Source organism: Crocodylus porosus, unplaced genomic scaffold, assembly GCF_001723895.1.
Source record: "Crocodylus porosus isolate Cpor-Errol unplaced genomic scaffold, CroPor_comp1, whole genome shotgun sequence".
Taxonomy (NCBI): Eukaryota; Metazoa; Chordata; order Crocodylia; family Crocodylidae; genus Crocodylus; species Crocodylus porosus.
Genome location: NW_017728917.1, coordinates 25,397,353 through 25,415,904, shown reverse-complemented (window position 1 = coordinate 25,415,904; position 18,552 = coordinate 25,397,353). Strand labels below are relative to the sequence as shown.

General features: G+C 40.1%; 1 protein-coding gene across 1 annotated transcript in view; it reads right to left on the bottom strand.

The window, feature by feature from the left end:
* The window catches only part of SUSD3 (sushi domain containing 3), a 68,140-nt gene that overhangs the window by 18,531 nt on the left and 31,057 nt on the right, over positions 1-18,552 (bottom strand). Inside the window, exons 2-4 of the mRNA XM_019536935.1 lie at positions 12,507-12,695; positions 11,063-11,210; positions 7,278-7,442 (exon numbers count right to left, since the gene is read on the bottom strand). Of these exons, the coding sequence (XP_019392480.1) occupies positions 7,278-7,442; positions 11,063-11,210; positions 12,507-12,695 (502 nt within the window). The remainder of the gene's footprint in view (positions 1-7,277; positions 7,443-11,062; positions 11,211-12,506; positions 12,696-18,552) is intronic.

Sequence of the window (18,552 nt, the reverse complement as noted above, 5' to 3'; positions counted from 1 at the left end):
CAGACACCCCAAAACAGACTGCCTGGGAACTCAGCTTTACAAACAACTGGAGTCTAATGAGCATTTTCTCTAAAGGCCGCAAGAGCCTGAGTACAGGGATGGATCCTAACAGCCATATAGATTTCATTCACAGATATGCCAAGGTCAGGAATGGCAGAGGTGGCTGCATACAACCTAGTTCAGCCACTGGAGCAGTGATTCTTAAAGGACATGCTGTGGCACACTACTGCTCTCTGGGAGCAATGGGAGTGTGCCGTGAGATCCCCACTGTGTGAGGAAGTAAATACTCTCCCCTCTCCCATCCAGCACCCTACACCTACATCAACTACTCCAGCAATGCCTGCACTTGCTCCTCTGGGGACTGCTGTGACTCCTGCAACCTTCCCCAACCCCAGGCAGCCCCAAGCTCCCAGCAGTGTGCTCTGCTGCAAGTGGGTAGATGTGCATGAAGCCATACTTTGCAGCCTGGCTGCCCTCTCTTCTCCTTCCATGCTCCCAGGGCTGTGGGCCAGAGAGGAGAGCAGGGCTGCCTCTGCCCCTGAGACACAGACCAGATGACAGGAGGGGGCAGACAGTGAACAGGGTACAGCAGAGTGAGGTCCTTTCCCCATCACCTTAAATGGCACCAGGTAAATGGCATCAGTAATTCTCAACTTTTTTAGCCTCTGTGTCCCACTCAGTATCTTTTCTGAATTTAGAAATATTTGACACCCCCTCCCCACCACACACACACTTTTCAGGTATAAAAGTGAAGTGTGCAACCAATTTAAGCCAGAAAAGTGTGCTCCAGGTATCAGCCGTTTGGGAAACACTGCACTGAAGGTACTAACAGCAGCGGCTCAGGCCACACTCCGGCATCTAACTTATTCCCCATGTGATCAATGAGCCAGCTACATTGGCTTTCCACTGCCAGAAGCTTTCGTTACAAGAGGGAACTACCCTGTTTTCCCATGAGGCCAGCACAAAGGGAATTTAACCTGGGCAGAGGCCTAGCACTAACAAAATGGAAGCAAACCTGACCCTTAGAAGGCAGATGAATTTTCACCCATACCCGCAGCATCATTACTTCTACCCCGTAAATCAACAGTTGTGGGGAAAAATACAGCTGCAGTGTTCATTCCTGCACCACTTGGTAGCATTTCTAGAATTTTCTCAGGACAGACTGGCCTTTGGGGATCTCTTACAAGCTGGCAGTAAACCACAACTGAAGAATATTTTCTCTTTATTTGGTTTATCCAGTGATACATCTTCTGGCTCTACAACCTTCGGCTGCTGAGTTTTTGTGCTTGCTTTGTATTTACTTTTTATGCTCTACTTGTTTTGTTCTTATTAGCAGAACTTTAGAACAGCCTGTCTTGTAGCATGAGAGTTTCTTCCCATGCTTTCTTCTCTCTCATTGGTACAAACTTGCACCACACGAACCTGCTTCCATGAGGATCACTGAAGCATGCTGCCCTTTTAATTTAGTAGTTTCTCCTTTGGCTTTATAATCTCCCCTGCTAATGTGAACAGAAGGGAAAAGACACCTGAGGGAGTAGGTTTGGGGTGTAGAAGAGGAAGAGGACTGTGGCTGCATATTGTGTCCCCTCTTTCCCTTAGACTTCCCAAAGGTCCCCTTACCCAAGGCCATAGTGTTGCAGCTTGTGGTGGAACAGGAAGCACAGGTGTTCTCCAGAAAATGATTTCCAACAAGCCTGCCAGAAGTTGAAGTGCACATTCATATAACTCTGCTTCTGATCTGTGTATTTACACATGGTTAGGAATGAACATAGCCCTTTATAACCACTACATATATAAAACATACATATACAAACATACATCTGGGATTTCTGTATAAGCAAAATGTCAGGAGTTCATCTTACTGGTTTTGCTTCATCACTTGTTATACACTTTCCCCAAAATTAGGTCACCTCTCCTAAATGTCTATGAAGACAATATGAAGAAATGAACTCATTTCACTTGGAAATATTTTTTATTAGATTTTGCTTAATTACTGTTACCTTTGTAGGCTGCTAATGCACAATGATTGACATCTTGCATATTATTAGAAAGGATCCAGTACCCAATTTCATGAGCTTTCAGACGCAGGCACTAAAAATAACTCCTGTGGGAGTGCACCAATCTGTTGCCCTTCTAAAGAGATTGTGCTTGGTAATGCATACCAGTTACAATTGGTATCTAAAGAAGGGTTCTCAAATGTATTCCAAGACATGGGCTTTTCCACTTGACTCACTCCTGCACTCAGTTCTGCTAACTAATTAGCTCCAGAGCTATGCAAAATAATCCACTTTAAACTCAAACAAACCAAATGTGCCTTTCTGAGTTGTTTTTGTTTTTTTTGGGGGGGGGGGGGGGGCAAGGAGAGGGAAAGGAAGAAATAATTCTATGTTCCAACAAAAATGCAGGACTTTCTCTTAATTCTTTCACGACCGATTTCAATATAGTTATATGGGATGCATTTTTGAACTAGACTGAAAGATTTAATCACATAACAGATCTTTGGGTCTGGTCAGCTGGGTTAGCTGACCCAAATGCTTTCATTCCAAAAGTCAGGCAGAAGTGATTTGTACTTGTTCCCTCAAGACTGAATGCAGGAGAGAGACAACAGACATATGCTCCAAAGGAATTGATCTGCTGGTATCTTCAGTACAGGAAGCCACCAATCCTGCTTGCAAGGGCAACAGCACATTCCTTTCTCAAGGAAGGGTCCATTGCAGGGCCTGGTATTGTGAAAAGGATTGTACTGAGATTGAGGGAAATGGTAACTTCTGTTAGTCTGGATATTTCACTTCATAATTTGGATGCTACAGCAAGCTGGATTCCAAATCTTTTCACATTCTCCCACTACTAATTTTAAATGTTTTTCCAATGCTGAGGCCAGCTTATTGCATGCTCTTGTGGTGAGAAAGGAACAACAGGGTGTCCTGAGTTTATTCACTGCTTTCATATGCACGGGAAAATGGTGTGCTGTGTATCTTAGCTCCACCTTGTAATTTCCTATGATAATGCCGGTTTGCGCATATTTTTCTTATTTGCATCCTCATGAATTCCTCAGAGCATGACTAGAATTATTTAAAGGGATAAGGAGAGCATTAGTTCAGTTTATGAATCATAAATAAGCAAAGGAAACTTTGATATATTTCTGCAGGCTGAAAACCCAAGGCCCACCTAACTGTCTCCTGCCATCTCTGGTGAGTATTTAGCTGAACACCAGCTGTATCTACCTCACATCTGTAAGTGAACGTAAGTTTCTACCTATGCAGGGGTTGTGGCTCCACTTCTCTTGAGTCTCATTACTTTTATCTGATCTCTCATTGACATGCTTTCTAATCTTTCCAGTATCTTTGGTACCTGGCAAGGGGAAGATCAGCTTTCATTAACCTTTCCTTTGCAGATATTCAGCATTAAGTATGCCCATGTGGAGCATGTAGCCTGCAAAGACTTTGGTAGCATATCTAAAAGAGTTGAGAGGCATGCTCAGTTATGGACAAAAGGAGGAAAGTTCATTTGACAGCAACACAAGAAAGGTGTTCCAGAATGAGGTAGGTTTAATGGAAGGAAGGACAATCTTGGCCAATAAAACAAATAAACAGTTTTTTCACTGAAGCATACTGATTCATCAATCCATTTTTGGTACGGTAAGGTGGAATGAAACTGCTATTTCAAGAAATTTTTTGCAGGTTTTGAGTGTAATCTCTGGTGAGAGAGATCTTTTCTTTAACAGAAAACAGCCTAGTCGGGTGGTTGGGCATGGGATATGGCAGATCCACGTCAAACAGAGAAGAAACTTGAACTTGGGAACTGTCACACCCTGAAGGAATGTGCAAAATACAAGCCCCTTTGCTCTTCTGCTCTGGAGTTCTCTATCTTTCTTTTGGCACCTTATTTCAAAAGGTCTTGGTTTCATGCCAGCACAGAAGAGAAAAAGATTTAATATCTCATGAAGGTACACAGAACAGGAAAATCCTTTCCTACCCCAGGTAAGAATTTAAAACAGAATAGCTCCCTGTTTGGATGCTCTTATTCTATAGTAAAAGTGGTCATACAAAGCACTATTCCACAGTGGCTTGTCCAGTCATTTCCCCTGTATAAACTCTTAACTTCCCGGAAACCACAGCATCTCTTTCAACCCCCTTGTCACTACGCAATTAGTTCTATATTCTGCTTACCACACTCTCTGCTCAGCCCTTCTTGGAAGCAAGCTTGTCCTGTAAGTAAGTGATGGTTAATGTTTCAGGCGCAAGTCAGTACTCCTTAGGAAAGACTGGTCATATTGCCAAGGCTGGAGCATACAGACATGATACTTTGTTTCAGTGAGTATTTGTAAACTCTGTGCTGCTGCTGTCTTTCAACAGCAGCAGGCTGGCACAGATGGCAATTGTTCACCACAGTGAATTAAATTTGGTCTCAGTTGTGTGCACATTTACGTCTCATCACTTCAGTAAGACTTACTCATGTGCATGCAAGGTCAGAACGCAGCTCTTTATATATACACACACACAACAGTTGCCATTACAATTCAGCTTCTGATAATGAAACTAAATATTAACACAATTCCACAGTTACCACATTTACTTCTTGTTCTCACAGAACAAGAAAGCTTTGCTATCACCAGGTTAAATGAGAGCTTTTAATCCTGACTCCTCGAACTATGAACCGTAACAAATCTCTGCTCCGTCTGATAGAATTGCTTTTTCCCCCCTTAAAATTGACAAAGTGAAATTTCCTGAAATTGACAGATCTAAATATAGAATCATCTTTTAAAACTATTTCAATTAAAAATGGAAACTTATGTCCGATGAACACTTCTATAAGAAAAAAAAAGCTTATAATGGTGAGATAAAGTTGCACTGGGGTTATCAAGGTGTGTGTGTGTGGTCATTCATTCCCCTGAAAACTTAAGTAGCAGGTGAAAAGGTAGTCATCATAGTCAACATTCTCCCCACAGATAAAATCATGCTTCATCTCTCAGATTTTCTGGTTCAATTACACATGCAATTACAATTCAATTACAGCTTTCCTTAGTTAACTGGAATAAAGCAACTAAAGCCTATCATAGGGAAAAAGTGATGAAACTGCAAACTACAATGGGTTAAAATAACATGCATTATTTCACTAAAAAGATCAAGGAAAAGAAATAAACAACAAACTGTATTACTTTAAAGCATGGTTCTTTGTTAGAAACATTGGATCAATAAGGTGCAGGCAGAGGACATTCTCAAGAAATGATGTAAATTGTGTGAAAAATACAGACTTTGGTTGCACTGATTTTTACTGTGTCGTTTTAACAGTTTCTTGTACTTTGGTTTGAATGGTCAATGTACAACTCCAAAGCAAAAAAAAAATCCTCCAAAATGTAAGTTACTAGTGTGTTTCTTGTATATGGGACAAGAAATGTTAGAAACCAGGGGGAAAGCCAGTACACAACTCGCCATCATTGAGTCTTCTAACTGCATAGTACATCAGACAGCTTCAGTTTACATTTACCTCTATACATTCAAGCTGTTAACAATAAGCTAGATCTGCAGGATAATTCATTATATAACATATCATAAACTTTAAAAGTAATGGACAAAGTTGGCATATCATTTGTCATCTTCAAAATTCATTTGCTACATAATGCATTAAGACAATTCCCACACTATATCTATCAAGGCACATAGATTCAGTTAATATAATTAAACTGTAGACATCTACAGCTTTAATAAAGTTTTATGTAACAGTGAATATAAATGTATTACAATCAGCATTTATGTAGAAGTTTGTTGAGGGAATATTGTTACAGGATTGAGTTCATCCTTGGAATAACTTCAGCAGTGTCTCAGGTGGTTTCATAATTGCTCAAATTCAGTCAAATGCTTTCAAACTCCTATTAAGGAAACAGCTTCTCTGAACATAAGTGGCCATGCTCAACAGCTAGACTTCTACCTCAAAACTGAATATTCTCTTACAGCTTCTGAGGTTGGACTGATTTTTGTTATATCTGAATGACTACACTGGAATCACATCACCTTTACATCATCATATCCACCACTCTGCTATACAAAAGTAGGCAATATCTTCTAATATTTGCTTTCAGCATATACATTTTCTACACAGGAAAAAGAAAAGTTTGTAAGCTTCCTTACTGTCCCTGTCCCTTCACCTCACTTTCCCAACAAAGTTTAAAGACTTCAACCTCCTTATCAAATAGAAGCTGTTTATCTGAAGATTTGCTTATCCAAATGAATTACCAGTACATATTCCTTGATATAGTCAGTTAAGGATGGATGTACAGCATTTGGTAAACAGTTTCTACTTCATTGAAATGGTTTAGATAAGAACTTCTAAAGTACTTGCAGCTCTAGAGGAGCAATAAACTTTGTATTTAACAACTGTGTATTGATACAGGTTTTTCAAACATTTAAAAAACAGGTAGTGACTTTTAACACTCCAGCACAGATAGTTGGAGTAGTCAAAATTAAAAAAAAAGCTGGTTCTTAATCCTTTTGAAAACCATTTTAGGATATAATCACCATATAATTAGCTTTAAGTCTTTCAGAAACCACCCAAAGCTAAAAATTGATTAAACAGCCACTAGACTTTTGTTTAAATGAACCATTTGAATACCATTTCCACTGTGGTACAGAAGGTGGTTTACATAACATTTTTTTAAATAGGTAACCAGTAGAATTATAGCTACCACTGTTTTCAAAGTCTGTAAAGTGGGCAGTGAAAGAAAAGCAAGCCAGAGTTGTAATGTACATTGTAGTCTTTGACGGCTGAGCAATATCAAAGGATAGTAAAGGTATAGGGAGACAAAAATCATATTAACACACATTTCTGTGCATTTTTAAAAACCCGATTTCAGTTTTTTGCGTAGACCAGAGCAGCGGTATAAACACAGGTCAGAAAATCACTGGCAGAGTTCAAGGTCATACTTAGGTTTTCAAGCTGTATGAATAGCTTTTCTTGCAACATTATTAATTACCATAAAAAGAGCAAGTTCAAGGACAAACCTGGGGTTTTAATGCAAGCTGAGGCTGTACACAATATCCCAGGAATGTGCAGCTCATTACTGGAGTGCCCAGCATCTTGCTGGATGCAACCCATACAGCACAAACTGCAAACATGATGTACAGTGGAACAGTTCAATTGCCAGGATATCACCCGCCAATACAGTTTATCATTTTATTCTTATGAGACAATTTTAAAATTATTTTCCGCTAATCTTCTTTCTAACACCCATTCATCAAGTGCATTCAGAAACCCAGCATACTTCATTTTAATACTCTCACCTGCAGAAGCCTTGGTTGTCATATGCCATGTTAGCCCCATCATCAAATACTGTTTTTTTCCTGAGCTTTTTATTATTGTTATTATTTCTGCCTTTAAAACCAAAATATGCAGCTTGCATGTTTTCCAGTTCTTCAGTTCTGAGCTGGTACCACAGCTGCATATCCCTGTAAACACAGAAAAGTTGAAAATAGATAGCTCTGGCATTACTACAGTATTTTAACTCTTACTTGACTAAAACCTCAATCCAGAAAAGTACTTAAAAAACAAGTTTCACATTATCCCTATGAGGAAGCCACTGAAACATGTGCTAAACTTTAAGGGCATGTCTCAGTCCAGACTTAAGTAAGTGCTTGCCTGGAAAAGGAGATTTTCTAAATTTAGGACTTTAGACAGGATAAATATTATTTTTAAAACATCAATGTTACTTGTTAAGATTTAACCCCCCAAATCTATAAAAATCATCAGACCCTGAGCAATTTTTACGAGAAAGTAAAGAAACTGCAGCAAGGAAGCTTCTCTGAATTTTAGCTTATAGTAAGTTGTATTTATAGCATGAAGTTGCATCTCTTCACAGATAAATGCTATTGGCATCAAAAGGAATTACCTATGTTCAGACACCAGGCGCTGGCTTTTTTTAAAGTGCTGATGTTACCAGGCTGCTGGCGCTTTATAGAAAAATAAAATTTATTCTATTCAGAAAAATGTCTCCTGGGTCATTTTTGAAATATTGCCTCTCCCCCAAGTGTTCAAAAAAATCAATCTGGTCTTAATCATGATATCCATAGAAAAATGATGAAACTGAGGAAAAATGAAGATTGTTTTATTTGCCCTCCAGATTCTAACCCTTTAGAACATACTTGGGGCATGTTTGCAAAATTTTTTATTACCCAAGGGGATTCAAATCTTAGTTTTGTTATTTTTAAACAGTGCCTGAGATGCTCACATTAAGCTGGGGCTTTAAGAAAGAACATTAAATACTACGAGGATTGCAATAAAATTGCTAAATTGGCAATGCCTATTCTCTGTTGTTCACACCCTGTTCTTTCAGGATGCAACGCTCTGCTGACTGAAGAAAATGGCAGCTTCGCCATTGACTCCTACAAGATCTAGGCCACAAGGGGCCAAGTTATTACTACTAAAGATGTGAGGATTTTCTGAGGTCTCCTCCCTTTGTTTCCCTTCCTTCCAATCTTTTTCCTGCCCTAACTTGTTTTCTGTCTAGAAAACCTCTCGCCAAGACCCATCATTACCACTCTCCGCTCAGAGAGATGGTTCTATAGCTTGCTGCAAGCTGTTCTCTCCCTATGGGGTTAAACCAAACTATTCCCAGTTCCCAAGCTTGCTCAAGTTACAGGAGCAGAGAATGAGATTAGGACCTGATCTGAGAGCCCCCTCGTGGCATCACAAGAAAATGGCATCAAACTAGCCTGAACTCAATAAATATTTTTTGGTGATATGGTTTCAAAGCAGTTGAATGCAGTTTTCTGAGTAGTTAGGCATATAGTTGTGGGGGAAAGGCATAGAGGTTTGGGACAGGGAAGGGCACAAACTGAGAGGATCCAGGGAGGAGGATTCCTCTTAGATGTTGATGGTTTTACTAGGGCTGGCTTAAAAGTGTCCAAGCAGAATATTTTTCTGTCTGAAAATGCTGATCCATCACTAGCTAAACATTCTATAGGAATGGCCAATTTTGACAAAATTCACTAAAAATAAAAGTACTTAAAGGAAGAGGATCTTATAAGAATCAAACTGGCTACTACGTCATTTTGAAATGACTTTTCAATCACAAAAGGATTTTCTTTTATATTGCAAATTATAATATCCATTTTAAAAGGTCAGACTTAAATTTAATTTCACAGGAACTTGCAGATTTCTTTGTAGCTTCTGTTTAGCACAAAACCAAAAATTAGAAGCGAAGAATTTCCTGTGAGATGGAAATTCTGGTTTTCACACATCTGAGACCAGCACTAGGACCTCCATGTACGGGTCTCCACCTCTTCTATGCACATCAACTGCCTCATCCAGTCTACACCCTTTTTTCCAGGTTTGAATCCAGCAGGGGAGTGTCAGGAATGAAGGTGACGAAGCTGCCTGGCTGCCTACGGCAGGTACCATAACAGCTCCTTGGAGATAGATGGAGGTATCCAGCTGAGCTCTGGGCAGGTGTAAAGGAAGAGCACAGACATGAGAATGAAATATACAAGTTAGGAGAAAGAGATAGTCAGAGGGATGATGTCAGCCGCAGTAGAGGAGCTAACTCTCTCTCTCCTCACATATGTGTAAACCTTTGCTTTCTGCAGAAGGTGAGATATATGATGAGACAGAACTGTATCCTATTGAGAACAGTACAAAAATCAGACGTAGCTTAAAGCTCTATCTGATCACCCCATCCCTTTTTCACAGCCAGGTTTTGAAACACACAGTATAAGTGTTACAACATTGTCTGGTAAGCTGGGGACAGACATAACACATAAACTGTTTTAAGTGATCAGAAACTGGTTTAAACCCGTAACAGAACAGACATTCAGTGCACATAAACCAGTTTGAAAATGGCTGGAAGAGGTTTGAGATACACCTGGTTGAATGTAGCATCAGACTAAATTGATTTGGATCAATCTGGTTTATGCAATGTTTGTCCCAGACCCCCTTCCTGGTTTAAGTTAGATCAGAGAGTCCCCCAGCATCCCAGCATGCTGTCTGGGCTGGGCTCTCTGCTCCTCCCCTCTGCTCCCACGCTGGAGCTCTAGCAGGGACTAGCAGGCACAGCAGCATATGCCTGGCTTCCCCTGCCGCTCCACCCCCTTGCTGTTCAAGCAGGAATCCCTCCCTCTTCTCTCCCATAGCATGGACCATAGCCAGAATGTGGTATGCTAGCTAATGCCGATCAGTGTTTGTGTAAGGCAGACAGGACAGTGTCAGCTTAGGGCTTTTTAGAGCTAATCAACCCTCCTTGGAATGTTCCCTTCCTTGAAAAAAGTTCCTTAAGAAGAACTTGAACTAATGAGAGGCTTTGTTTTCTGATGGGGTGCTAAATGCTGATAACAGCTGATAAATGCTCTGTTATCAAGAAGTGTGGGAGGGGGAAACCCCTCCCTAATCAGAGCATACTGCTGGGGCCTGGCCATACCCCCCTCAGCTCAGCACTATAGCAGGGAAAGGAGGGCTGCTCTAGTACCCCCAGCTTCTAGCCTGAGCTACTGCAGGCATGTGCCTGAATTTCCTCAGTTGAGAGTGGATGTCTGTGCCATTACAAACCAGGTCAGCCTAGCCAGGTTAGACTAACCTGCAAAGATTGAATCAATTCAGGCTCAGGCTTTTTGAATGTCTTTCCCTAGCCATAAAGAATCCCTGCACATTTTAATAAGAACTGAAGATAAAGCAAAGGAGAACAAAGGGGTAGGGGAAATCCTCAGTCATCCCATGGAAAAGAAAACCCAAGGAGAAGAAGAAGAATGGCACAGTTACTAGGACTTGAAAGACCCAGGTTCAGTTTCTCACTCCACCATACCCTTGCTATGTGACACCTAACCCTCACTGATGTCAAGGGAATTAGGCACTAATATACCTTTAAATATCTGGGCCTTAGCCTTTCGTTGGGTCTCAGTTCCCCCTCCTCCAAACAGATTATTACCTCACTGAGTGTCACGAGGATGAAGACATTTACAAAACTGGGAGGTACTCAGATAATATGGCAACAGGGGCCATTTAACTGCCTTAGACACACAAATCTCTCTCATCTTGGGATTTATGCTATTTTTGCAAGGTTTTGTGGATGTGCACATACCTTTCAGTTCTCCTCCTTTCACTTTTCTTAACACACTTGATGAGACAACAAGTTAGAAAAGCCATAGACATCAGCAGAATGATGGCACAGCTTACAATGGAGGCAATCACTGCTACTTTAAATCCAAAAGTCTCATACTTCGATATGGCTGCAGGAAAGCAAATATAGAAACAGGTTTCCAACGCAAACACCTTATTAAATTTAGCTTTCACATTCCTATTAAAATGTGCTGAGATCTACTCGTTTCACTGTCTTGCTAATAATAATGCAATGAAATTTTTCATGTCAGTATGCATTAAAATGTTCCAGGTATCTTGGCTTAATTTCAAACCAAGGTTGTCTCAAAGTGGACTATTTAAAAATCTACTGTTTATAAGTTACTAATGAATTGATCACAACTATCCTACCACTTAAGTTAATCAAACATGATGCTGTTAGCTTCACAGTACCTTAAAAGCACAACTTCGTCAGTCTGTTAAAAATGCAATGATGTACAAGATTCTATTAATCAAGTGTTAACAAGGACTAGATTGGCAAAAACAAATACTGGAAAAGAAACACAGATGTAAAGAAGCCTATTCTGAGAAGGTTAGTTCCGTATAACTGTATTTTATTTTGCACATCAGGTCACTTTCTCTTTTAGCAATCAGCAGGACAGGATCCTGGAAGCAGCAAAAAGTCTTCAGTTGAACACTGGGGATATTTGTAATTGTCATGGGAGTAGGAAAAATATATTCTAAAGATAGAGAAGTTTTGATGTGGCACTATAGCCTCAGCTAGTCCAGGTTGAGCACTATGTCTTCCTTACCAAAGGAAAGTTACTTTTTGCATCACCAAAAATGCCAGTCTTAGAAATGTGTCCACTGAATTCCAGAGATAGCTGTATATTTGCACAGCTTTTTAAAAGCAAGCATTCTTATCTGTTACTTTCTCTTATGGAAGCCCATTAGTCAGATATAAGCTTGCCTACCTGGAATAGGAATCTCAAGTGCATAGCAAAATATTCCATGTAACAGGGATTCTAAAATTAGACAAGGTCCAATGCACTGGTCTTGAGACCATTCTGAATTTTAAACACTCCAAAGTTCAGAGGCATTGAGATCCAGAATTTTGCTTTGGGCCTATTTCTTATAAAATTACTATCCACTGTATAATAAATAAGGAGTAGTATTGGCTGAAAGATACCTTGTAAGGGAAAAATGTATCCCTTGTGTAACTCTACTGAAGGCATGGCTGTAAGACCAGGCATGAGTCTGACTACGAGTTTTTCCTATGTTGTAATGAATGGTGTTTAATTGCATTCCACACATTTCAGCCCTAAAGGAAATTCAAAGTCTCTTCTGTGCACAGAACCCTACATCTTCCAAAGACTTAGGACTATAAATCAAAAAACCTAGGACTAACTCAGCTTAGGCGATAGAAATTTTTTTGGAATAATCCTTACGCTTGCACGAGGGAACTCCTGCTGTCCACTGAGCACTGTTTCCTTTCCAAATGCAGGTGACGACTCCCTGTCCTTCAAGCTGGTGTTCAGCAGAACACTGGAATGTGATCACTGTCCCAACTGTGGTGCCGTTGCCATGAATTATTTGTAACGTACCGAGCTGAGGGGGGAATATCTGGCTACACTGGCCTGCAGATGAAGGGGGAGGGGGACAGGAGAAAAAGAAACCAGAATTACATAAATTTAAGACCAAATCTCAGGTCCACTGAAATAAAGGTTTACGAGACCCAAGCTAAGTCAACAGTCAAAAGATGCTGCTAGTTTCTGTAAGACAAATTCACCTCTCAGGAAAACCAGCACAAAGGCACTGACTGCTGCAAATCCCATTTAAAAGCTATGTCCAGGATTTAACCAGGATGCACAACGTGCCCAGCCTTTGGCCGGCCTTCTGCCCACGTGGGAATTCCACTCTGCTGTGTGACATTTTCTCACAAAGATATTCAATACACAATGAGGAATGTCTATGTAGTAGGTTATTCAGTGCTATCAAATTGCTAGCATTCATGTTTTCTTTTGAGACTTTAGTATTGTCATTTTTTTAATTTGTGTGTCAGGAAAGAACTTTGTACATCAAAGCTCAAGGATACAATGCATTATACCTAATTTTTTTTACATTAAAACAAACAAACAAACAAACAAACAATTCTTTCCCCTACATGATTTCCCTATTTTCTTATTGTTTCAAATTCATTAGATCCACATTCTCTCTGGAATAACTGAATGCTGCCTGCATTGGTTACCTGTTTTGGTTAGCAACTCTATATACTGGTTGTCGCCATGAGATGTCTTATTTAACACTGATTTTCCAACTGATTTTAACATAGTTTTTCACTGATCAGTCATTAAAAAAAATAAATAAATACAGCGTTCTGAAACATCCAAAAAGACGAGTGATTTTTTTCCCCATCCTTGTACGTCTGAGCTAATATAAACCCAATATATCTTTATTTTTCATATTTATCTTTACCAAATAATACTGTGTCTCTTTTTCCAGTGTTAGCATATGGGACTATTCAGTTGTTCCTGCAATTACTTGAATGCACCTGCACCATGATTTAAAAGACTGGAGGTTTTAACCATAGTCATAAGCAGAAATACAAATAAGGATGTTTTCTTGCACTGGTTAGAAGCAGACAGAGGTCTACAGTTACTAAGATTTTTTTTCTTTTTTTTTTTTAAACAACTCTTTATTTAGGAAGTTTACCAGGTTTGTGTGTTTATAGCAATCCTATTTTATTGGACATACCTGCGTCTTCCAGTCCCTATTTATGTATTTAGCACAAAATCCTGGTCTAAAGTCAGTGGAAATTTACTATTGATTTCCATGGGAACAGGATAGGGCTCTTATTTATTTGCAATTTGATTCTTCCTTAATATAAATGTCCAGTAGCATGAGAATAGTTAAATAATACCCATCTAATCCTGAACATTTAATGTGTGTAGAACAAAGATGTACCTCTTGCATAATATGGTCCTGTGTTTAATTAATATTAAGCTTCCTCTATGAAATAACAGATAAGAAGCTACAACTCTTTTCCTGCCCTCAATTTCTGCCCTTAAAATCCACAAAAAACAAACAAAAGTCACAGGGATGACTACTGTTCCAGTCTACTATGTAAATATGTACTGAAAACCTGACTTGACAAACTGTCTCTCAAAGTCTGTTTAGATCCTTTTTGTTTGCTCTGAAAGCAGTTTCAACTATGTACTTTATTACAATAATCAGCAACCACAAGAAGAAATATTTTCTAGAGAATCCTAAATCCTACTCTACTTTTTCCCAGTACCTGATCACTGATCCATGTCTGATACATAAACTGTGCCCCCTCTTGTTTAGGCTTAAAGCAGACACTATGATTTCATTTTAAACGTTTTCTGCATAGCAGTTATCATATCCATAAAAGATCTCCAGTCCAGAGTGTAGCATTTCATACATTTGATTTGTAAACTACCAGCGCAAATAGCATGTCTTAGTCATACAAATGGTTAGCATTGTCATCAGTGATGCTGGTATCAATGAGAGATGCTAAGAGTAAATGAAAGTCAAATGTGGTCCAAAGGATATTTGTTTAGCAGTACAAAGCAGCCTTCATAAGAGCTTTTTGGTACACTTGACTGTTGACCTTCAATAACTCTTCTCCAAAGAACAATTTGCCATTTGATTCTTTCCTTCCAGATGTATTTAAAATTAATCCATTTGTTGACTTTGAATAATTTATGCTTCTGTAGCTAGTTAAATTGCTTCCTGCTTTTTCTTGCATTATCATCTCCCATAATGATATATGTAGGAGTAATTAAAACATCTATTCCAATTACCTCGTTCATACCCTTTCCTGCGCTAAAATATACTTTAAAATATTTCTTTTACTTAAAGTGTCTAAAAATGTTCTCTTCAACTTATGTCCCACTAAGCTATGTATTTCCTTATGCCTCAGGGCTGTAATAGCATCATCATTCCTACATTTAGTGAAGTTGTCAAAAGGACTTCAATGACTTCTCTGGACAACATCTAATGAGGGACAAACCATCAAAGGGTAAATTAGTGAGCTTAAACAAACATCCAAAAGTTCAAATGCCTATCTGAAACTTAAACCACTCAAACCTCTGCGGTCTTATAACCAAACTAGAAATCTTGCGAGGTCAAGTTTTTGTACAAAGCATTTAATGTTGTTTTTTTTCCACTTCGGTCAGACTGGAAATACTACACAGCACTCATGTGAAATTTCAGAATCCTGGTTAATTCTTGCTTCATTCAGAAAAATCTTAGCTCCACTAATTATTAAGGATGCAAAAGCAAGCTATCCTGATAACACAGATGAATGGGATGTGCAACAGGAGACCAATCTGGCTAGAGAGCAATCTCTTCAAGGAGTTGAAACTCAAAAAGGAATACTACAGAAAGTAGCAATTTGGTCACAATACTAGAGAAGAATATACCAAATATCACACAGGCATGCAGGGGCAAAATTAGGATGGCTAAGGCATGATTTGAGACGTAATTGGCAAGGGATGTAAAAGGCAATAAAAACAGATTCTCCAAGTATATCAAGAGTAGAAAGACCAAAAAAACTGTAGATCTCTTACAGAAGGCAGAAAGCAATAGAGCTGTGGATGACACAGAGAAGACTGAAGTATTTCATGCTTTTATTTTTTTCAGTTTTCACAAACAAAGGCAGCTACCAAATAATGAACACAGTTGGCAGCAAAGACAGGGAAGGAGTCAAAAAGCTTAGAGTAATGCTAAAACAGGTTAAGGATTATTTAGGAGAAGCTAGATGCCTTCAAGTCAGTAGGACTGGATGGGATGCACCCTAGAGTACTGAAGGAATTGACTGAGTTCATTTCAGAGCCATCAGCCTCTTTGAGAACTCATGGAGGTTGGGCAAGATCCTTGTTGACAGGAAAAGAGAAAATATAGTGCCCATCTTTAAGAAAGCGAACAAGAGGGAGCCAGGGAATTACAGACCAGCCAGCCTGACCCTGACACCTGGAAAGATCATGGAGCAGCGCCTCAAAGAATTAATTCTACAGCACCAAAAGGAAAACAAGGCGATTATGAACAGTCAGCATGGATTCACCAAAGGCAAATCATGCCTAACCAATCTGATTTCCTTCTATGATAGGATGACAGGCTCTGTGGATGTGGGGAGATGAGTAATGTACCTTGACCTGAACTTAACCTCGTCTTTGACATCGTCTCCTATACTATTATCATTAAAAAGATAAGGAAAATACAGACTACATGGAAGTACCATAAGGTCAAAATGTGATTGGTTGGATCAACCTGCTCAAGAAGTAGTCATTAGTGGCTCAACATCACTCTGGGAGGAGACATCAAGTGGGGTTCCCCAGGAGCCTGTCCTGGGTCTGGTATTAACATCTTCATTAATGCTTTGGATGACAGTACTGAGTGCATGATGAGCAAATTTGTGGAGAATGCCGAAATGGGTGGAGTTGCAGATATTAGCTGTATACATGTTTAAATGATCTGGAAGAATTCTTCCAAGTTTGTTTTCCTGGTAAACAAACTTAGTCAGAGACACCTCAACAGACATTTGAATGCTGAGCCCCTGAAGAGCAGAAAACTTGCAGTGAAGACATAGTGCAGCCAGGGGCCCCTATGAACACATCTCAGTTTTCTCCTCAGGCTCAGAGACAGGTGACATCAATGTACAGGGCAGTCCTGACTGGTTGACCCAGGCTGCTTAGGGTCAGCCTGCATTTCCCTGCAGAACAATGTGGGATTATGAAAGGGTCATGTTCTGTTTCCTGCCTGGCTGGAGCAACAGTGCCCAGTGAGCAGCGTACAGTCTTCCTAAGGCTGGAGAGGGGCAGAACAAAATGCCATGGGATGCTGGAGGACTTTGCTGTGGCTTCTCTACTCTGAAAGGCTTGGAGATTAGGAAGAACTTTCTGACTACGAGGCTGGTCAAACATTGAAACAGACTATCAAGAGAAGCTGTGGAATCTCCATCCCTGGAAATTTTCAAGAGCAGATTGAATATAGGCGCTTGGCTGGGATGACCCTACCTTGAGCAGGGGCCTGAACTAGATGACCGTGGGAGGTCCCTCCTGTGACAGCTGAAAAGTATGTCTGTGTGATAAAGGTGCTTGCTGAAGGCTCTATAATCTGTGAAGATTAGACTAAGTGTTTTTCTGTCATTTGTTTAGATATTAAGTTATATGTTGTTGCTAAAAGCCTAATTAAAGTTTAAGATGTACAAGTTTAAGGCCTTATATAAAGTAAGGCCTAGTAAATTTAGTAAAACCTTGAAGTTGTAAGGCCCTGTAGTGTAGTTAAAATTAACCTTATCAAAAGAATGTAAGGCTTGTACTGCTATTGGTTAGTCTAAAGACAGCTGAAGTAAAAAAAATCTGAATGGCTGTAACTTATCAGCACAGCTCAGAAAGTATAAATTGGCTATGGCACACCCGAAAATCATTTAGAAGGAAGATACAGCTCTGTGAAAGGGATTAATTAGCTGCTGACCTGCATCAGTGGGCCTGTGATCGGACAGTGCTGATCAGGGATGCCTGACTTTGCTGACCTTTGTGGAAAGCAAAACTTATCGTATATCAGGCATCAGAGGAGACTGCTGATAAGTTGCAGACGCAAATTAATATGGTCTGTCATTATCTGTCTTAGTATACTACGCATAATCATGTTTTTGTTAAGTCAATAAAACTTTCTTACCTTTCTACCCCCCCACCCCCCGACCACACTCTCAATCAATCCCAAACCCTCTGCTGGCAGCTGGGACATAAATGCTGCCCGGGATAAGCCTGTCATGGCTGCTGGCCACATGCCTGCGGTTAGGGGCCAAAGAGAATGCCCAGCTCCAGGAAAAGGTCACCTAGATGAGTAAGGAGTTAAACGATGTGAAAGATTCCAACAGAGTGGCGTGTGAGGCGACAAGAGCTGCTCAGAACCACTTGGAGACTTTAGAATGGAGGGAAGGAAAAATTATGATAGTGTGCATGGCCGCTTCCCTCCCTAAGAGGGTGCAGTTGGCACACGCTGTGGAGCCATCCTTCCACAAGGTACAGCAGTGTCTTTATGGGGAGAAACCAAAAGTTGAGCTCTGGGAAGATCAAGGGGGAGAGAATGATGGAGAGGAAGAGATTGATAATGAGCCTGGTGCTGAACTGCCCCCATATGTCTGAACTATTATCTGAACCCACTCTCCATACAACAACAGAGTGGCCAGTGTGCAAGCCAAATGGAGGGTGGCAACTGACTATTGACTTTCGAGCTTTGAATGCTAATACTGATCCCTTGATGGCTGCCGTCCCGTCACTACCTGCCTTAACAGAAAGATCCGGTGTTATGGGCCTGCATGGATGGGATCCTGTAAGAGAGTGCTTATGCTAAGCAAGGCCTAGCATTAAAAAAAATGCACTAAAACTCCCAGAATGCTTCAAGGAGGTTGAGGAGTCAGCGATTGACATTCTGGTAATCACTTTCTGACCCTTAGATGAAAATACT